Here is a 23,463-nt window from a genome sequence, read left to right on the forward strand (position 1 = left end):
TCACTCACTAGTACCAACATACAACTAACCTTTTAACTACATTCACTCAACGATTTAGGTATTCACAAAAGGTATTCTTCACTTAAAAGTTAAGTTTGTATTCCTGTGGGAACAATTAGGCTTTAACAGTGCACTTGGGATGTCTTCAAGATGAGAGGATGGAGGAAACAAGAGCATAATTTATTTCTGTAAGTCCATGCCTATTGTTTTATATGAGTAAAAACATTGCTGCCCAGAAACCTTCAATCTCATTGTGCAGCAGGAAACTGAACTAGGAAAAAATAATAAATAAATAAACTTGAAAATTCAATAATAAAGATTTATTCATACCTGTGTCTTACCAAAATCCTCAAAACTAATATATCCTGACCACATACCTGTTTCCTATTGTGAAATCAGAGAAAGACCTCATGGAAGTGAATCCATGTAACACAAATGAGAAGGTAAAGTCACTGACACTCAATGAGAATTATTGTTTGTTTTATTCTTTTTTAAGTACTAAAAGAGAAAAACAAAAAATATCTTTTAACTAATCACATTGGGTACCATATCTCAAAACATAAACTTAACATTTCAAAGGTTCTTAAATAGAGGACACAAAAGGATAATAATAATATTGCTGGGATGAATTTTCTTTCTGCTTTAGCCATCATCATCATCATCATCATCATTATCATCAATTTACCCTAACATTGTTAGAGTTCTATTCATGCATTAAAAAATTCTGGGCTAATAACTTAAAACAAAATAAAAAAAGAAAAATATATATGCATTATCAATATGTTAACATTCAATGTAACTTCATACATTACATAAATTCCTATTTATGAATAATTTATCCTCCTCCACAACTGAGGAGAAATGCACAATAAAACAAGACCAAGACAAAGCTTCTAAATGAAGCTTTGAATGGCGTCTACACTTTTCTTCAACACACACACAAGTGCTGACTTCAGCCATTGCCACAGAAACTGATATAAAGCTCATGAAAACAAAAGAATATCACAGCTAAGAATATGACAGAAAGCTTTCTCAACGTATCCAAAGAGGGGAGGGGGTTTAGAAAAGGGTAAAGATGGGATTGAAACCCAAGTAAGCAGCCTCAATTCAAGGCAGACATTGTATATAGCCAGCTGAGGAAGATGACAAGTTATGCTCTGGTCCGTCAAGGCAAACATTAAATAAGTTAATAACAGGAAGATTAAACAACAAAATACACTAGTCAATGTAACAGTAGTAAAAGTGCTCACTGAATTTCAGTGAGATATTGTTTCCTGACCTAGCCGTTTAAAGGAATGGAAAAGCAAAACACTGGAAGTATCTTAATAATAATCATTTGATGGTTCAGAGTCACAGTGCTGCTGTAGATCTACAAGTGTACTGTATACTAACCAACAGCGCCACAATCGCATGATGATTCAAATACAGACAGCAACGTCTATGTGCACTCTTATCAAGTATGCTAATGACACAGAGGTACCTAATATGGGTGTGTAATTAAAGCAAGAAGGCCTACTGCTTCTAAGACTCCTTAGTGTCTACATAAAAAGGGAACGACATCAAAACAAAATTATACCACGTCAAGTGTTAGTGAACTGTTTGATCCCAACCAAAAACATTCAAGAAGATACAAAGTTCTGCAATTCTAATAAACAATAAACCTCTTGCCTAGAACTGTACTACTAATGTGCATGTTCAATAATATTCCTCATAATTTAACTAGACCTCAAAACTCTGCAAAAAGTTTTCTGAGGGTTTACTTGTGCATGTTTGAATACCCTATAAACAATAAGAATGAACCTATGCAGAACATTAAACAATAAAATAAATTGTACTACTATTACAGTATTTGGCCACTACAAAGATGAAACACTAAGGAGTCAACCTGGAGGGTGAGAGAGAAAATAAGAGAAATGTTAAAACACCTCCAAAAAGAATTACATTGCTAACAATGCACTTTTTACTAGTATCTCATCACTTACAAATGTAAGCAAACACAAAAATAGTTCTGGCATTCTGAGAACCAAGAATGCTGAATCAAGAGTAAAATGAGTCAAATTTGGCTCCTGGAAGCAGTAAACTATGACAAGCAAACATGTGGCTAATGCAGATTGATCAAGTCTGTCAAGCATATTCAGCCATTGAATTAATAAACTTTACATGTTTCATCTCTGATGTGGTTGCATACACAACTTAAGAAATCCAAATTCATTATTCACCAATCACTACAAGTGTATATTAATACAATATAATCTTCTGAATACTGTACTTCAACCTACAGTTGTCTATATTCTCCTTGGTAATTCCTCTTAATACAGGGATGAAGTTTAACCATTTAGGTTTTATTTTATAAATGTAAAACATTTAAACTGATAGTTTAAACCATCTTTTAACTCTTCACTCTAACTGCATTACTAATTATACTAATGATGCCCCAGTAGGATTGCTATTTTTTAAACAGGCAAAAGTGGATAGGTGAAAATAATCTAAGAAGTATATGAAAATGCAACAATAAACAACAAAGGTTATATTATGTAAAAAATCAACATGCAAATGGTAGCAAGAATACAAGTGGTAAGTTTCCACATTGCATAAGAAATCATGTTCCTCACATGGCTATACATTATGCCATAATTTATACACATTAACTGCACTTATGCTGCCTAATGTCTGCTGATTGAACTTAACTGTACTCATATATTGGGCGTCCGTACATAACAACCTAAAAAATGACCTCACTGGAAATAAACAAAAATTAATTTCTGTTGGCTCCAACAGTTCATCCCTTTTTTTATCTTTCTCTTTTAACTTACCCCTTTGGCCATCCCATAAAGTCTTGACCTTGAAATTTGCTAGATGAGACAGAATACACTGAGCACACTCCCTTATATTTATGTTATTACAGTAATTAGCCCCATTTCTGGACAACTATTGTATTACTATTGCTAAAAACAATTTGGTACTGTATATCCTCTCAAATTAAGACAAATGAGATGGATCTGTTACAAAACAATATGGAGAAGGTTTCATAAATCTGCAAAACAGATGCAAGTGAAAAAGAACGAGCTTTAGGTCAAATTCCTAAAGATCGCTACTCAAATTGACAAGGAGTCTAAAAATGTGACTAATTGCTATAAACTTATTTGTACAACTTTGTCTAAAAAAATTACAATTACTTCCAACTCAGCATAGCATCAGTAAGAATAAACTTTTAAGATAACTTTCTGAAAAGAAATTCCTCTACACAACCAGAGTGGTCAAGACAATGTGGTGATGGATGGCTTCTCTTGGCAGTAGCCTCTTTTTGAAATCTCAGGAGAACACTCATGGGTCAACAACCCTGGCCACTTTCTTTTTTCAAGCTGAAGAAAGCTTATTTGTTAGAACAACAACAACTACAATAGCCAGGAGAGACCTTTCATTCTCCCTCGACAATAAGTGCTAAAGCTTGATACTAATATTGACACTGAGATTCTCCAAACACACGCGCGCACTGACATACATACTTGCACACTAGTCATAGTCTGTCCAGTTTTCGTGACCCACCAATTTGTGGCACTGGGTCTGTCGCGCATGAAATGAGAGGTCACACAGCACTTTTCTAGTGTTGCAACTGGGTAAGTATACCATTATTTACATTTTTCAACGAAGCTCGTGAAGCTGGTCCCATCACAACTGTGTTTCACACAAGTCATCATATGTGGCAAATTCAAAGATGACGTTCCTGTTTTATAACTCAGAAGAGCATCTAACAAAGCTTTCTGCTCCCTAACTTCAAACACGACATACCATCTATATTGCTTCTTAAATTGTACTTTGAGAGATATAGACCAGGTAATGCTTCTTTTTGAGCTTATCTCTATGAGGGTAATAATGATGATAAAACAAGGCAATTAAAACAAATTCTAAGAACCCTAACAGCAGGGCATTACACATACACTCTTGATAAAAGGTCGGCGACGAGATCAACAATATCTTTTCTTTAAAAAGAAGAAAATCACGAATTTCACAATATTTTATATACAGGCATTGCGAGGGCAAAATAATTTCTGGCACGCCCAAACAAATATCTTTGAATTTCAATTTCACTCACTTGACAACGGTCTTACAAAAGGAAGTTAAACAAAGCATCTCCTCTTCTGTAACTCTCTTAACAGTCTGATTTCATTTCTTCAAGCTTGGACTTGGCCTTTCCTACAGTAACAGTCGTCAATCACAAACAATAATGACAATATCCAGTATTAAATAACTGTGAGAAATCACTGGCACTGGCCTACGGATAATTTTTCTACAGCCCTTCAACAAACGTACTCAAATGTATAGACAATCTCCATAAAGATAGTTCTATTACAGGCGCACGCACACATGCACACACACATATCCAAGGAATCTTTTAAATACAAAAGACTTAATAACAATAGAAAAATTTTCAAATATAATACAGTATATAATTTTTTTCCTAAAAATCTTTTTTTTTTTTTAAGGGGCAATACATCAATCAGGCTTCCAAGTCCTCCATCGGTCTGTAATAACAGTGACAAGTGTATGACACTTTCAGAAACCAAGGATGATACCTCACATATTTACCATGAATATTGCCATGAAGGTAGTAAAACATTTTCCATGGTGATAACTTATCCTGTTGGACTCGACATCATCCTAGATTTCCATCAGTCTCGTACTTTCATAGCTTTGTCCTTCATAATGCCATAGTTTTGTGAGGCAAAAATTGAGCAACAATAAAGGCCAGTTTGGATGACGGGCCTGCTTTACACTTCTCTGATTTCATGTGATAACAGAAATTAATATACACTTAACATATCTCCAATATAAAATATTTGACAAATAAATCTTTTTTATACAAAAATTGTAACCACAGAAATCTCATTTGTGTAAAACTTCTTACTGCTTCATGTTGCTTTTATACAAAATAACAAATTGTATTAACCAAAGACAAGGATATAACAAAAATATCTAATGAAAAGTTATCATTAAGTGGTAAGAGGGAGGCCTGTAGAACCCTGACTTGAGGTTGGCACAGCAACATTCAAAGACGGTGATGGTCCATCTGAAGAAAGAATATCCAATGTTTAGTTTTTGGTAACAGAATTATAATTATTGTGATCATAATCATGTATCTTAGCATAATCAGTAAGTCACAATGCCAGGCTCAGTGGGCTTGCCTGAAGAATTTGATCATCAATGATTGGTGAAAATTTGAGCAAGGTAAAATGTTAAGGGCAGCTATTTAGGAAAGCCAAGGAGAAAAGATGAATTATGAAGACTTAATAAAAACACTAGTTTCCTAGTCCTGTCTAGTGACATAAATTATTAGTCTATTCCATGATGTAACTCTTGAAATCCATTTAAAACACTGATGCAATAAATTTTCTTTTTCATACATACCCACTGCATACAATTTACCTTTTTATGTGCAAAGAAAGCAACCCAGACAATTCACTTCCACTACAGTCAACTAGCTGTAGTGAATATACAAATATACATGGATGCATCCCAAGTTCTCAAGCAGCTATACAGTAGCTTTTAGTGTAGTCTGATCCATGAGGTGCAAGAAACTAGCTGGTCTGGGGGGCAAGAACCTGATTTGTGAGTACACCTTAGTGGGTTTGTATGAAAGAAAATTCTTTTCAAGAAATTACTGTACAGTAGTACCTTGGACTTACAACTTCATCCATTCCAAAAGGCTGGTTAAACTGATTTGTTTGAAATATGAAACAAATTTCTCCATAAGAAATAAAGGGAATCAGGATAATTCATTTCAACCCACCCAAAAAGTCCCCCTTTCAAATTTTTTCTATTATTATTATTGTGTTCAAAAGTTAAACTAAGTGTGTAAAGTAATAAAACAATATGTTATATGAAGTAAAATTTTAGAAAAATTTTGTTTATGTGTATGAGCTAAAAATTCTATTTACGAAATGCGGGTGAAACTGGCACACTGCCGGCCAGGATTTAGGGAGGAGAGACAGGATCTCCTTGAGGAAACCGAAATGGTTGCAGTAGGCAAAGGTTGATAACATAATCAATTTTATTCTCATTTTGCAAGGATAATCAGAGGAAGCTGAACGCAATGCCAGTGTATTTCATGATGAGGGGATAAGTTACTTTTACAGTGCTAAAAATCGTAAAAAGCACGTCACTCGGTGGGTATTTTACCATAAGAAAAGAAGTGATTCAGGCATATTAAGTGTAAGTGAAAGCAAATGGGTGAGTTGTAGTGAAGGAGAAAAATCTTCCGAGCCCAGTCCCAGTGTTACGGCTGGGAAGTCAGTGGGAAGCGGACCCCCGTCTCCCACCCAATAACCCACCACCATCCCCTCCCTCTCCTCTCTACCATCTCACTCAGCGCAGTCCAGAACACTAGCTCAAGTAAGACTCTATTTCAATTTTTTATTGTTACTGTATTGCATTTGATTGTTTATATATCGTACAATTATGTTAAATTTATTGTGAACTTCCCTTCTTTTATTTTTTTATGTGAATTTTTACTGCTTTTACATGCATACAGTAATGTTTTTACTGTCTCTTCTTCTCTGCTCAACAGTATAAATGCTCCCTCCCTCTATCTCAAGTCAGCTGTGCATAATGTGGTGACATATGATTTTGTTCATCTTTTATGTTAAATTTTATTGTGAAATGCTTTATTCTTTTATTTATTTTGTTGAATATGGTTATCATTAAACTATATATTGTGCTTGTGCTTTATGTACATACCTGTAAAGGAAAAAACATGTGGGTTATTGCCTTTGCTTTTCTCACAAGACGAGGTAGGATGTCGAGTACAAGTATAAACAAGACAATTGGTCGGGTCGAAGTACGAGTACTTGTTCGACAAACAACGCAAAATTTCTTTAAAAATTTTGGTTGAAAAACGGAGTGTTCGACACAAGAAACGTTCAACATACAAGGTACCTCTGTATACAGGCAGTCCCCAGTTATCAGCGGGCTCGGTTATTGGTGTTCCGGTTTTATGGGGCTTGTCTAATGATGAAAACTGGTAATTTTCAGCGCCGAAAATTGCTGATTTCCACTTATCGGCGCCAATAATTGGGTATTGGCTCCGACACATACCTAACAGAGGCGCCGAAAATTGCTGAAAAGGTGCCGAAAATCACACTGTCAGAACGGAACCCCTACCGATAACCGGAGATTGCCTGTATTCCTTCCATCAAAAACCAACTACAGTACAGAACATGTAATTTACTCCAATCTTCATATCAATGGGAAGGATCAAGCTGCTAAACACCATCCCTGAATAATTGAAACTTGAAGCATGTACAGTACATGAAAGCTCTTTTCCTTGGAGATTTAAGGGGGGAGTCTAAAACTTGTCTTTTGTAAAACATACTGCTCTGGCTTATAGCCTATGAACTTAAAAACAATTTTAATTTACTATTCACTGTAAGTTTGTTTTCCAGGACAGAATATTGGGTTTGGTGTCATCTTGAAGCCAAATAATTGTACTTTTATTTTGGTATCTTTAAAATATAAAGTACCACAATTATAGTCAGAATGGTGCACTGAAATTAACTAAAAAATAAATTTCTTGTAAAAAAAGTAGAGTACAATGAATTTCCTTCTCAATCACTGTATACGTACATAATACTGTAAACCCTTTATGGTACCGGTACTGAATTTTAAAAATTAAGGGAAAAATACAGAAAAATTAATAAAAAATTTCTTTTACTTTGGAATGGCTTCATAATTCTCTCTGAACAGCTCCTACATACATAGGAGATAAAAAGTTGAACCATCTGCCAGCACTTTTCATATGTCATCACAATGCTACCACACATCAAATCTATAGTTTTTTTCTGTTTATTTTTATGGATGTCATTTAACTTCATCAGACTCTCTATGGATGGTATTTCATTGATGTCATCAAAATCACTCTCTCACAGAGGCACAGAAGGAATTGTGTTCATGACACAGTACAGTATCCCTGATATGTAAAATTAACTTCTGTATTTTTCTGAGCTACCTTGTGACCTCCCACTTCAGGCCTATATGGAATGATGTGGGTTCAAAGCCCCAAAAGGACATAGTATACCCATGGGAGCAACAAACATAGCAGAGGGCAGCAATTATCCATTAAGTGTGATGCAGAGGATGGTTAAGGTTATAAAAAATCAGAATCTGGATTGATAGGAACCATCCCTAAAGTATGGACCACCTCCCCACTGCTTTCACATAACCAACAAATAAGAATATAACCCTGTCTCACATTTCTGAGATGAAAGCTTGTGAAAACTGTTTTGCACTGCCATAAAAACTGCATCATCAAGTTTCAGAAGTAGAGGAAAAAGAATAGCTCTTGATTTCATGGAGGGGTACCCTAACTTGTGCCACTTTGTCATTGTAACATTTATACATGTCTACAGTATCACTTGTGTGAGTCAGAACATGATAGTATTCTAATTACTATCTTCCATCAAACTAAAAAATTGCTCTTTGTCTTTAGCATGGTACAAAAGAGACAAAATGATAATTCTGTGACACCTGGGATATGTCTTTGCCAAAAATCTGGCTGCAAAAGACACACCAATCAACTTCCAATTTTTGAATGCATAACTTGATAGTGTATGCAGTTCACTCACTCAATCAAAAGTTACTAAAGATGGAACTGACTGTCTTCAGTATTTGAATAATCAGATAAGCCTGATGTATAAGGCTTTCATCGGCTCCAAAGAACCTCTGACAAGTTCAGCCCACACTTAAGACAAGAATGTCAGATCTATTCATAATCTTTTATGTGTGAGAAAATACATACCTATAATTTTTCACAGCTAAATCAAAACCTAAGACAGTACTGTACTGACCTGTAACCTTTTAAGGCTGTGACCAGCAATTTCCTCTGCAGTCTCAGTGCACCCATCGCAGAACGAGTTTACGCTGCCTGGTAGAAGCTAAAGGCAGATCTACATGGTCTGGAGATAAGTCTTACCTGTCTGAGCCAAATTACCTCTGCCTCTGAGGCTCTGCTAAATACAATATCCTCCAGGCCCTGAATGGTCAGCATTTCCAGATTCATAAGGGAGTGTGGTTGGCGTATCTACCATTTCAGGAGCCTCCTAAGGAGATCTGTTAGAAGCAACAGACATATGGCAAACCACTATAGCTATCTTGTCTATTACTATCTTGGTCATGTTGAATGATGGGAATGCAAGGATTTGCAGGCAAGCCAATGGATGGTTTTAGAGGGGAGCGAAATGTTGGTAACTTTTGATTGAGGCTAGTTGTGAATAGATCCACCAAAGGGATGTTCCACTGCAGCCAACACATTTTACATACATCTAGGTACCATGACCATTCCAAGGGAAGAACTTCACCCTTCCTGCTGCGTTTGTCAGCAATTCCACTATTTCTACCGAAAACAAAGTTCAGGTGAAAACTATTATAGGTTCTTCAGCCTCATCGCCCCTGAGGCTCCTGAGGTGTACCACACACAGACAGTCATGATTCTTACCATCCTGCTTTTTACATGATGAAAAAAAGGACATCAAACCTAGAATACTGTCTTCAGCTTCCTCTCCTACAGGGACGTCTCCCTTAGCAGTTGGGCTCTCTATCCCCGCATCAATGCATCTATGAATAGCAAACCTTTATGGACGGAAAAACCACTGGAACTCCTACTCTGAGGTTCTGAGGATCCTACTACCAAAAGAGACTTTTATTAAACATCAGCGGTAACTGCACAGGGTACAAGTGTGTCTCATTGGAACTTGCCACATCTTTGCAGACAGATTCAGTCTCAAGACAAACTCGTGTCAAGGACAAAAAGGTCTGGGTCCTGTCTTGTATCAGATGGAAATTTTACTCTTTTCCATATCTGTATCCTCCTTCCATATCTGTACCGTAAGTTACCACTGTAGTCAATTCTGAATATTTGAGAGGCAGTGGCTAGCCTTGAATAGGTGCACCCTGTTTGATCAGAAAAAGCAAATATATTTTCTCAGTGGTGAGTGAACAGGATTGTGAAAACAAGCATCCTTAAACCTTTGAATTATATATGATACACTCACACATCAGCCAAGATCCAACCAGAGTCACTTACGATGCTCTGGTATGTCAATCTCAACAATTTCCAACTCAAAATGTTGTCTTTTTTGTGTGTATTTTTTCAAAAATACCATAACGGAGTCAAATACTCTGCTTTAAAATGACACCAGAATAAGTAATGTTAACAGGCCTTTAAAATGACACCAAAATAAGTAATGATAACAGCAATGGTATAAGCTTGAATGGAATTACAAACACACTGAACACATTGAATTATTATTTTTCATCATATCTCTGGTTCTGTAGAGACAGGATTCATAGAGGCCTTGTGACTGAAAGAAGTAAGATTAATGGATGACAGAAGGCCAACTTTTTGGGAGAGCCTGTGGATCAAAGCCACCACGGTGATCAGTCAGATTCAATGCAGCGGGTTTGAGTCTTAGACATGGTGCCAACTCTTTGCTATCTTGGTGATTCCATCTGCAAGTGTAATCCTGTGAGAGCTGTCACTCTCTTTGACTAATTGCTTCTCTAACTTAAACTGTACCTAACTTCACTGTTCAATGTCTGGTATGTCTTAAAAATGTCTGGTATGTCTTGAGTCCTCTATGTTATCGCCAAAAATCATAGGTTATAATGCTGTGAGGAAGAGCCAATCTCCCCTCCTCCTACTACCCTGGGATTCTACTCCTTCTGGTAGGGACTGTCATCCTTAGAGCGTTAACATTAACCCTTTGGGCTGGAACACCTTGAGCCATTATTGCTGCTGGTGCTTATTTCTACCATAGGAAGACTGTGCAGCACACTGGGATTTCCCTTTATTCTTATGACTTAGGGTCTGGTACTGGAAAATACACCTAAAAGTAAAAGAATTACCCAAATTCCCAACTGCTGTCATTATGTGCACTACTGAGCCTATCCCCAGCTCTTTATTATATAGTCCTCCATGAATACTGGCAGGTACAGAGCAAAACAAATGTAGGCCTCCAAAGTCTGAACACAATTCTCAAAAATCACCTTTCTGCATAAACAGAAGACTGACTAGCATATACATAATCATGCACAAAACAGAACTGAAACTTGACTAACTGAAGGGACTATCTTCTTAGCCTGGAGATGTTCCTGAAAATTTGGTGTCCTTGGATAAAAAGGAGAATATCTTTCATCTAGGTTCATTTTTACCAAATATATATTGTGAAGAATGCCCCAAAAAATGTCCCATGGTACCCGGGTTCCAAAGCTGTGATGCTTACAGAAGGGAAGGAAAAAGTGTGGTGCTATCTTCTAAATCAAGGCCTTGGAACCAAAAGGCAGGAAATAAGCCTGGATTGAACATCCAGCCATCTTGTAACATCTCAACCCTAAGTCTAGATTTGCAAACAACCCTGAACCGTACAATGGGCACTTCAAGGTACAGGAAGGTATCATATGCCTTTGTCAGGTTCATCTTCATTTTGTAGAGATCTATCTGTTCAAACAGATCTCTTTAAACTCAAAAGAGGTTGAAGCAAACTCTCTACCCTCTCATGAGACATTTTACATCTGTCCTCTTCCAAAGAGATACTGTTCCAAGGTAACGAAAATGACCAAATAAAATACCATTTTCAGTTCAAGGCCTAACCTCTGCCATCAAGTAACTGCTTTGTTGAAGGCCTCCTACTATATCCAGAGGTCCTAGGATTCTACTGGACATCAGAAACTTTAAAAGAAGCACAGGGTAAGGGGAAGAACTGGAGTGGGTATGCTCCTGACCTTTGTACCAGTGTGGGTGCTGTTGCCCTTGCAATAATCTACATTAGCCTTTATAACTTCAGATGGAATTAGTAGCTAGGATCCTGATTACTGGAGCAGCTCTGGTTGAGACTTCCTTGGCTGCTATTCTGACATCAGAGCAGCACTGGTCATGAAACTTGGACAACAATGACAACAGTGACAACAGTGGTTTTGGTTGTGTCCGTCTCTCAGGAGCATGATCTTAATGGCTTGAAGGCTCCACTCACTGCAGCAGCATTGGTCATTAAGGTAGACACTGTTTGTTACTTGGCTAGAGAGAGAGAGAGAGAGAGAGAGAGAGAGAGAGAGAGAGAGAGAGAGAGAGAGAGAGAGAGAGAGAGAGAGAGAGAAACAAACCTCAGCCAAGAATAAATAGCACTGGGTATGGGTGCTGCAGTGGGACCTCTAGACAGGCACTGGGTGTGGCATCAAAGCCACAGGAGAAGCGAAAATGACAATGATAGCAACCCAGCCAAATCATTAGCAGAAAATGCATTGGAAGAGCTATTAAACTACTGTAGGCTTAAGCCCAGCAACCTGGCTGACACCCCTTTCAAGACGGATTCTTACAAATGCCAGTGAATAGGTTCCTGAAGAGTGAGAGACCAAGACAAAAGAGTCATAAACTGATGAATAACTAACATATGCACCTCTAAATCACCTTTTAGTTATACAAACATCAAAGATCTGCCCATCCTCCATGATTTTAAAATGTGAGTTTAGGTGAACAAACCTGGCCTCAAAATCTACAAACCAACTGAAGATTTGGGTTTTCTTCAATACCTACTATACATGTAGGTCTTACCAGGTAATGAAAATATATCAAATAAGAGATCCTATATGCTAAGTTCTTTAATCCCTACAAAAAATGTAAATCAGCATATTAGTAATTACGGTAAAGAAGAAAAGTTGAAATAAAAATTAAAAATTACCAAATTACAGTCCTCTGATTCTAAATCTTTTGGAAATAAATCTTGAGAAGGCAACTTCTGGATCAGTCATGCCAGCAACCAGTCCAGAGAGTCAGGGTCTCTTATTCAACAAAAGAGAGATTATTTACATAGATATGATAAGGCAAAAGAGTAAAAATGCATGAGGTAAGGTAACAATTCAATTAACCCTTTAACGCCGACTGGGCGTATTTTTACGTCGACAAAGTTGTCTATCGGGTGCTGAGTGGACGTAAAATACGTCAACTACAAAAAAAGTTTTTTTAAATATTCGCAGAAAAATACTTATAGGCCTCATTTGTGAAAAATTTTAAATCACGCCCTTGAGGGATGCTGGGAGTTCACAGATCACACTGTTGTTTTGTTTACAAGCGTGACCCAGCTGCGCATGTTCCCAAAAGAAAGCATCAGCTAACTCTGCTGAAAATCTCAGAAATTCTTTAGTCACTTTGTCGTTTTTATTAGTTTACATAAAGTTTTATATATAAAAATGTGCAATTTCATGTAGAATACAACAAAAATAACTCATGGTTGTAGCTTTATCAATTTTCACATATTTTCATATAAATCACGATGTGCCAAAATTTCAACCTTCGAAACTTTGACTCAACCGAAATGGTCGAAAATGCAATTGTAAGTTAAAACTCTTACATTCTAGTAATATTCAATCATTTACCTTCATTTTGCAACAAATGAGAAGTCCACAATATTTCGATTTATGGTGAATTTTGAAAAAACTTTTTTCCTTACATCTGATCTAACTCTGCTGAAAATCTTGTAAGAGCACGCCATCTCTTCCAAACACGCTGTTTGTGTGTTCTCGGAGTGGACAAGACAACAAGACCATCTCATTTTTCTAAAGGAATGCGATTTCAACCATACAATATTTCCATCTGTTTCTCCCTAACCATTGTTGTCTTGATGTATGTACAATCACCACTAATTGCATTGCCATGTAAGCATTCTAATCATGTACTTAATGTTCCAACAAATCTTCTGTATCAAACTGTATGTTTCTGTTTGTGAAGATGCCAAACGCCTTGCCACTCCGATGCACGATGAACACACGAACACACGTGTTTGGAAGAGACTTAGGCTCTTACAATCTCAGAAATTCTTTAGTCACTTTGTCGTAAAATTTTGCACAGTTTTCTATTAGCCGTTACATAAACGTTTTATACATGAAAATGTGCAATTTCATGTAGAATACAACAAAAAATAACTCATGGTTGTAGCTGTTATCAATTTTCACATATTTTCATATAAATCACGATGTGCCAAAATTTCAACCTTCGGTCAACTTTGACTCAACCGAAATGGTCGAAAAATGCAATTGTAAGTTAAAACTCTTACATTCTAGTAATATTCAATCATTTACCTTCATTTTGCAACAAATGAGAAGTCTCTAGCACAATATTTCGATTTATGGTGAATTTTGAAAAAACTTTTTCCTTACATCTGATCTAACTCTGCTGAAAATCTTGTAAGAGCCTGACGCCATCTCTTCCAAACACGCGTGTTTGTGTGTTAAATCGTCCATCGGAGTGGACAAGACAACAAGACCATCTCATTTTCTTTCTCTAAAGGAATGCGATTTCAACCATACAATATTTCCATCTGTTTCTCCCCTAACCATTGTTGTCTTGATGTATGTACAATCACCACTAATTGCATTGCCATGTAAGCATTCTAATCATGTACTCATAATGTTCCAACAAATCTTCTGTATCAAACTGTATGTTTCTGTTTGTGAAGATGCCAAACGTCTTGCCACTCCGATGCACGATGAACACACGAACACACGTGTTTGGAAGAGACGGCGTTAGGCTCTTACAATCTCAGAAATTCTTTAGTCACTTTGTCGTAAATTTTGCACAGTTTTCTATTAGCCGTTACATAATGTTTTATACATGAAAATGTGCGCAATTTCATGTAGAATACAACAAAAAATTACTCATGGTTGTAGCTTTTATCAATTTTCACATATTTTCATATAAATCACGATAAGTGCAAAATTTCAATCTTGGGTCAACTTTAACTCGACCGAAATGGTAAAAAATGCAATTGTAAGCTAAAACTCTTACATTCTAGAACTATTCAATCATTTACCTTCATTTTGCAACAAACGAGAAGTCTCTAGCACAATATTTCGATTTATGGTGAATTTTGAAAAAACTTTTTCCTTACATCCGCACGCGCTAAATCGGCCGAACATCTCAGAAATTCTTTAGTCACTTTGTCGTAATTTTTGCACCGTTCTCTAATGGCCGTTACATAAAGTTGTATATATGAAAATGTGCACAATGTCATGTAGAATACAACAAAAAATAACTCATGGTTGTAGCATTTATCAGTTTTGAAATATTTTCATATAAATCACGATAAGTGCCAAAATTTCAACCTTGGTCAACTTTGACTTCGACCAAATGGTCGAAAAATGCAATTTTAAGCTAAAACTCTTACATTCTAGTAATATTCAATCATTTACCTTCATTTTGCAACAAACGGGAAGTCTCTACCACAATATTTTGATTTATGGTGAATTTAAAAAAAAAAAAAAAAAACTTTTTTACGTCAGCGCGTTACGAATTCATGCATCATTTTGTGATAATATTTTCTCTGTGTTGCTTTGATCGTTTTACAATTTGTTATATACCAAAATCATCGCAATTTAGTGTACAATACGAAAAAAAATAACTCATTAGCTTTAACCGTTTTGCTCACAGCGGGATTTGTATACAATTATATATGAAATTTTTTTTTGCGCTGTCATATATTCCAATATTTATATATGATAATGATTTTTTTTTCATTTCTGATGGTTGCATACTAAACTTCAGGCAATGAGAAAACAAGGAGCCATAAATGAACTCTTAATCTTAAAAACTAAGCGTGCTGTGATTTTTAAAAAAAAACTTTCTTTCCGCTTCGGCGCTAATTCCCAAACCCAACCAGCATACGGCAGACACTTTTGTAAACAGAGGCTCGGCGTTTAAGGGTTAAATGAAGGAAGAACATAATATAAATAAGGGTTAAATGAAGGAAGAGCAAAATATAAATAACAATCACGAAAAAATACTCGTTGAACCAGGTAAGAGTTTAAAGAAGCTTTTATTGTAATGGGTATATAAAACTGCCACTGTTACATCCATCATACTTAGCTTGTGAGTTTTCTGTGGAAATGATTAATATATATACATATACATACAAACAGTAATACCCCAAACTTGTGCGATTCGAGTTGCGCAAATTCACCGACACACAAACTTTTCATTGGAACTTAACTAATTGTCATACATGAGTTTTTCACAGACACGCAAACATGTGCCAATATGGAGAAAGCCTGCAAAAGTGTTTTATGTTTAATTTTTATGTAATTTATAAGTTTTCAAGCTTTAAAGTGTAAACTGAATAACATTATGTAACACATTAACTGCCATACAGCAATTTGACATTTTCCTCCTGACGCCATGACTTCATAGCCCTCTCCTTCCCAGCTCATTGCTGACAGCGATTAGGGGGTGACGCTGGTTAGTTGTTTGGTAGGGTAGAAGGGTGGTTCATAAGGCGATCTACAGTATATACATTTTTGTTCCTATAATGTCAAATAAGCCACTAGTGGCTCAAAGATAAATTGGATACTGGTGGCTCAAGTGGCAATGCTTGTCACGTCTTTCATACGTTTTATCCTTTGTAGACTTGGCCAAGCAGGAGAAGGAAGAGACTTGAACGGAGGGTGTATGAAGCCGAGCAGAGGCAACTAGACGAGGAAAGAGAAAAAAGAAGAAGACAGCATGAGTTAGCCTTTAAAGAGAAAGAGCTCGAGCTGGAAAGAGTGAAAATGGAGAATGCCGAAGCTATGGCTAGACAGCAAGCCTCCAGCCCTACGCCTGCTGCATCAAACGCTCCAATTTCGAGCATCAATTCCCTAGTCCCCAAGTGGCCTGAGGACGAGCCAGACGCATGGCTGGAGGAGATCGAGGCTCTTTTCGATAACTACAGCACCACAGACATGGAGAGAGCCTTAATACTAGCCAAGCATATGGAGGGAAAAGCCAAGGCAGCGCTTCGCTCACTGGAGAAGAGCCAGAGAGGCAACATGGCGGAAGTTCGTAGAGTCATTACAAAGGCCTACGAAATAACCCCAGAAAAATGGAGACAGCGGTTCCGAGGTCTTGCCAAGGAAGTCGGCTGGTCTTGGACGGAATGGGCGTGTCACAAAACCCAGTCCGGTACGCGCTGGTTCGACTCCTTGGCCTGCACGACGTTTGAGGATCTTTTCAGTCGGACCATGCTAGAAGACCTTTACCAATGTGTGCCTGGGCCCCTTGCTGTATATCTTAACGATAAACAGCCCCCCATATTTATGGAAGCTTGTCGCATGGCTGATTCGTGGGAGACTTTTAATCAGTCGCATAGCACCTCACAGAAGTGAATCATTCCTCCAGCCTACCTCTCGAACTCAAATCGCTCAAAGAATGGACTGCCGAGCAAGACCACGAGCACCTATTGCAAGAAGGTGGGGCACGCTGAAGCTGAGTGCCGATTTAAACTAGGCACTAATAAGCAGCCTACCACTACCAGCCAGAACTCCTCTCCTGATTCATCTGCTCAGCCCTCTCCTCCAACCGTTACTGCAGGCCACCGAGCCCATCCAAAAGGCCCGTGCAAATCCTGTGGGGCTGCCAGCCACTACAATGCTGGATCTCCGGCCTGTCCACATCATGTCCCCACCACAAAATTTGTCAACCTAATTAGCACTTCATTCTCTGCGGCCGGTCCGCACCGGATCCTTTACCCCGAGAGATTGGAAACCCAGTTCATCTCGGTGGCCCCTCTTCAGAGCACTAGCCTGCCCGTGACCCTTCCGGTCACAGTAGACACTGCGGCAGACATTAGCCTGATCACTAGGGCCCAAGTGCCAGCTGGTGCCATGGTTGACGAAAAAACCAGGTGGGAAATGAAGTGGATAGAGGGCCACACCATTACCGTTCCCACGGTCCAGCTCCAGGTTACGACACCTTGGGGCACGATACCCCACCGCCTTGGCGTGGGGGGTGGAATTCCGGCCCGGAGTGGCCTTCTTGTTGGGACGGGATCTTCTCTGGGGAAGCCCGTTACCAACGCCACTTCGCAGCCGCGTTACCTCCTCCATGGAGGCCCCATCTAGAACTCTCGATAAAGTCAAACCCTCACCTTCCGCCCACCAAAGTGGTCTGCGGAAGGGGCATAAACCAAACTATTTTAGGCCTAGCCCTCTCCAATCGCGAAGGGCTGGCCCACCAAGAGGTCCTCCCTCTCCCCGAAGAGATATTCAGGAGTAGCAGTACTGCTGCAGGACGTGCAAGCGGACAGACCACTCCACAAATTGGGAGGGCTGCCCAAGCAAGCAACACCCAGCGGACCCCGAACAAGACTCTCGGAGAGGCTACGATCTCCTGCTGGGGCAGGAATCTCTGCCGCAGCCAAACCCAAGTCGTCCGCGGGGTATTGCACCTCCGGACCCCTTGTCAGGCATGCCTGACCTCAACTGCTGCCAGTGCCACTTGCGAGCACTGAGCAGTGCCACAATCCGTCCGCCACGGACGTTGAGCTACCAATTAAGAAGGCCCCTATGCGGGTCTAAATCATGAGGCGAATCCTCCTCCGGGAGATTTAGGATTCCCCATGCAGTTGATCATCGCAACTGGAGAGCCTCCAGCACCGAGACTTCTTCTTTGCCAAATCTGATTCCAGGATGAACCCTGGAGGATCGAAATGTTACCCGTCTCTGGAAGACCAGGAACTGGCCTCCTCGGACGCAGAAGTCGAGATCACTCTCGCTCCGGTTGTCGCAGCAGCCAGAGTGGGGAGCCCTCCTGTAGCTTTTGAAGTTGCCCCTGACTTCGCGCCCGCTAGCCTTTCTGGCCTGTCCCCAGAGTCGGTGCCCTCATCACCTTCTAAGCCTGCTACTGATAGGCCTTGGAGGAACCCAAGAAGAAGAAGAAGAAGGGGCGGAAGAGAGCCCGGTAGTTGCTGAGCCATAAGCTCATCCAGGCACTAGTGCCCTCTCGGCACAGTGCCCTACCATCTTAGAGTGATCCTGGCCCCTGCCCAGAGGAGGTAGCCAGTGAGATCTCTTTTTCTTGTACATAGCCTGGACCGCCTTAAGTACAGTACATCAATTTAGTAGCCTTGTTCCTTCCACTTACCACCGAGCCGCAGTAATCACGTAAGTAGCATTACTAATTTCAATAATCTTAACTATTGTGAAACGAGCCACGATGCTCATGACACACATCGCCTAAGACCTCAGTGAGACACCCATTTATCATATGAGGCAACCCTCATGAATGAACTAGTAATTATTAATTGTATTAAACATAAACCACGTTGTAATTTCGTTAGAACATTAACTCTTATGTTGGTGCTACGGTCGGGTTAGGATAGGTTAGGCTAGGGAATACCATAGAATGTACCACTTGGCTAAGTCTAAAAACACCATGATTGTAGGAGGTAGCCTATAATAACCGTAAGCACCTTCTAGTAATATTAGAATTAGGTAAAGTAGTGATTGTAGCTCATATCCTATCTAGGGTTAGGTAGTTCTGTAGCTAGGTAGGCTTACAAGGACTAATCTGCTCAGGGAAGAAGAGTAAACTACTAGAGGCAAACAGCTTGCTTAGGACAGACCCTCACGCCCGAAAAGGGAGTGAAGGCCCTCATAAGGGGGAGCTTTTATAAATATTACTGCTGTTAGCCCTCGATGTATTTATGTGTAGGAATATTAGTCAGATTGACCTCGACAGAGAACATCTCTGTCCACGCAGGTAGGCCAGGCAATTCAAAATAACGATCACAGCAGAGACAGGCGAACGTCCTCGCATAGGCAGGAATAGGCTGGGTAGTTCAAAAAAACAAAATATACCTATGGCATTAGGGACCTAAACCTCAGAGAGTTTTTCACTCAATAATCTCTAGTAATGGTGGCCTTAAGCTATCTTTCCCTCTACCCTACGCATTTGGCGATGTCTTTGTCAAGGTCGGAGTGCCAGGGTGTCGTGTAAAGATGCAGCCTCACCTTGCGGGAATGCGGCGAGGTCAGAGAGAGACAGGCCACGAACGAGGAAGTGCGCTGTGTAGCGTGCCAGAACGGTGTCCCTTTGTTCCTTTACTCCACTTTTGCTCCTCGTCTATATTAATTAGTGGATTGGGAAGACTTCTAGTATCACCACTTCTGAGTGCCCGTTGTATCATAAAGCGACTCGGCGTTCAAGGTAAGTCGATTCTTGTTCAAGCTTCGTCGATTGACTAATAACTTTTCTGTATTTCCGTTTTCTTTGTTTCATTCTCCAGCCACCACTTACGGGATATGCTATTACGAAGTCTAGATTAAGCCAAATTATTATATTGTTAGTGTTAGCGAATTGTCCCAGTAAGTCTCGGGGGATTTAGGCAAGCAAGTCACTTTAATAATCTGGTATTCGTTATGCCTAGCGCTCATTGTTTGGGGAGAACCGTTGTGTTTTTGCATTTAATACCATCTTAACAAGTAGAGATTTTTTCTGCGTCCGCAGTTGGCGGCGTTTATCATAAAGTCTTTATTCCTTGAATATTCTTTGTTAAGGTTAATTACCCTTAACTGGCGACCTTTGATTAATTAACGTCTGTCTTTGAGGTTAACTCGTGGCTTCAAGAGAAAGGTTATGTGTATTCTTGGCATGCAGGGCCGTGAAACTTTACGTAAATTAACCAATAACTGATCAGCCAAGACACCCATGTAACAATATATGTATATATATATGTATATATATATATATATATATATAATATATATATATATATATATATATATATATATATATATGTATATATATATATATATATATATATATATATATATATATATATATATATATATATATATATATATATATATATATATATATATATATATATATATATATATATATATATATATATATATATATATATATATATATATATATATATATATATATATATATATATATATATATATATATATATATATATATATATATATATATATATATATATATATATATATATATATATATATATATATATATATATATATGTATATATATATATATATATATATATATATATATATATATATATATATATATATATATATAATATATATATATATATATATATATATATATATATATATATATATATATATATATATATATATATATATATATATATATATATATATATATATATATATATATATATATATATATATATATATATATATATATATATATATATATATATATATATATAATCACACATTATCACAGGTGAAAAATAAGAAATGGGGTGTAGGTCTGACCGGTTTTAGACTTTATTTCAAGCCACTGACGATGGACTTCGTCAATGGCTTAGAAATAAAGTCGAAACCGGTCAAATCCTTCATCAATGGCTTGAAATAAAGTCGAAACCGGTCAGGACCTACACCCTGTTTCTTATTTTTCACCTGTGGTAATATGTGATAAATGAATCACATACAAAAGTGATAATAATCATCATTCATACACACACACACACACACACACACACATATATATATATATATATGAACCCGTATTCGCGGGGATGCGTAACCCCCGCGAATAGCTAAAATCTGCGAATAGCTAAAACCCTCTAAAAACACTTAGAACTGCCCATTTTGAGAGTTTAAACACAAGAAAAACCCTGTAAAAATGATTATACCTGAGTATTTTAAAAGTTTTATCACAAAAAGAGCATTTATTCATGAAAATTATATGAAAATACAGTAATTAGTGAATATTTCTCAGTGAAAAATACTGCAAATGGGTGAATTTTCATGAATCATGAGAACATAAATACGGGGGTTTACTGTGTGTGTGTGTGTGTGTGTGTGTGTGTATATATATATATATATATATATATATATATATATATATATATATATATATATATATATGTATACATGTGTATATGTGTATACATGTGTGGGTGAGTATGCTTAAAAAAACACAGTAGATGCCAGTGACTTCAGTAAATATACATACATACATAAATCATGAAAATATGGAACGTGATGAATATGTAAAGACAAAATCATGAAGGAAAGAGAAACAATGGAGTGCTGTGAAGCCTTTCGACTGCCAAGTAAAGGATGAGAGTTGAATATATATATACATATACTTAGGTGTGTTTTCAATTCAGCAGTGTCCATTCCCAAAACGCCCTTGGTTACAACACACGTGGGCATGATTTGAAAAGTCAGCAAAAGAACCTTTGAGAAGGTGATCTGGTTATAGATCCGGTTTGAAGAGAATATCACAGTGGAGCGTGTAAATATGTGTGACCAAATACCTTGTGACGCCTTGGTTTACAGAAGGCGTGTCTTGTCGTACATTGAACTCGGCGATGTCACGAGTGTGTGTTCATATGTGCTTTGCAAAACCCACATAATGGGAGTGTTTCATAGAATGAGTGGGCAATACGATCCGTTCTGGGTATAATTAACATGTGAACTGTGCAAAGGGAAGCACACAGATGTAGTCTGTGTTCCAGAGACTTTCATGAAGTGAGTACAACTCATAAAACATTTTACATTTTAGATTTTTCTTACAGACTCTGGAGAAAGACTTTATCCCTGTTGCAGTGAAATCTTGTGTTTCTGCATTTTATTTTACATTTTCTGGTTTTTAATATAATGCTTGTCTCTTGAAATTTTTTGCCCACATTCCTCTTCAAAATAGGGAGTGGTGTGACATTTAATCTTATATGAAATGACCTTTATAGTGCATTGAGTGACCTTTTATGATTTGGATGACATATGGGTTATTTCTGTATTCCCTTTTAAATAATTGGGTGTCTAGGTTTTGGACCTTAATCAGTAGACTTTCATAGTTATGTTGAATCATTCCATTTCATTCTTTTTGTAGCTTATTTGAAGTTATTTTCGTTACTTTTTGTCAATAAGTTTTTAGTTTTGTATCCTAGTATCTCAATCCAGCAGACCTTAGAATTTAGTTAAGGGTAATGAATAACTTAAGATGTGAAGATGAATAACTTAAGATGGGATGTTGAGAGATCATCTGACCCAAACAGCCGGTTTTCACTAACAAACATATCTTGGGAAAAGCGAGATACCAACCTGTTCTTAAAACAGAGAATTAAATAAAACATAGGCCTAAAAAATCAGGCCTATAAGATATATTAAATATACATATTATCATAATCTCTTGAATTATTTCATTGATTTTTAACGTAAATTTTCACATAAATTTTCACTTTCTTTAAAAGTCCTATAAAGCTGATGTTGGGCTTTCTTTAGCTCCCCCTCTTGAGGTGTTATCATATTTGGTATTGTAGTATTTCACCCGTTTGTTTTTATCCTTTCATATTCAACGAGCGGAGTGCTGTTCTCGGTCTTTTGCTGGTTCACTAGTTTCCCCTATTGTTCTCCGTCTTCCCGACCTGACGGGATTCTGCCTGTTCTAACGAAAAGGATTGGTTTTCGGCTCCACTGAGAGGAGATCTCACCACCCTGCTATATTTTTGTGCACTCGCTGACCTCTGGAATATTATCAAGGGTCTCTGTTTTCTTTGGCTCGTGTCCCGAGAATATCGTAAGCACGCTCCTACGGACAGTATCCTGTGCTGAGTTGCAGTGTTGAGGTCTGCCTTGCGCCCTCTTGCCTTGAGCTGTGCT

At 37.8% G+C, this 23,463-nt stretch overlaps 1 protein-coding gene across 2 annotated transcripts in view; it reads right to left on the reverse strand.

The window, feature by feature from the left end:
• Positions 1–305: 305 nt before the first annotated feature.
• The window catches only part of LOC136836742 (protein capicua homolog), a 96,013-nt gene continuing 72,855 nt past the window's right edge, over positions 306–23,463 (reverse strand). For both annotated transcript variants that reach the window (XM_067101281.1, XM_067101280.1), the window contains exon 14: positions 306–5,068. In XM_067101281.1, coding sequence (XP_066957382.1) covers positions 4,992–5,068 — 77 coding nt within the window. In that variant the 3' untranslated portion in view covers positions 306–4,991. The remainder of the gene's footprint in view (positions 5,069–23,463) is intronic.

The sequence above is a fragment of the Macrobrachium rosenbergii genome, chromosome 56, assembly GCF_040412425.1.
Source record: "Macrobrachium rosenbergii isolate ZJJX-2024 chromosome 56, ASM4041242v1, whole genome shotgun sequence".
NCBI lineage: Eukaryota > Metazoa > Arthropoda > Malacostraca > Decapoda > Palaemonidae > Macrobrachium > Macrobrachium rosenbergii.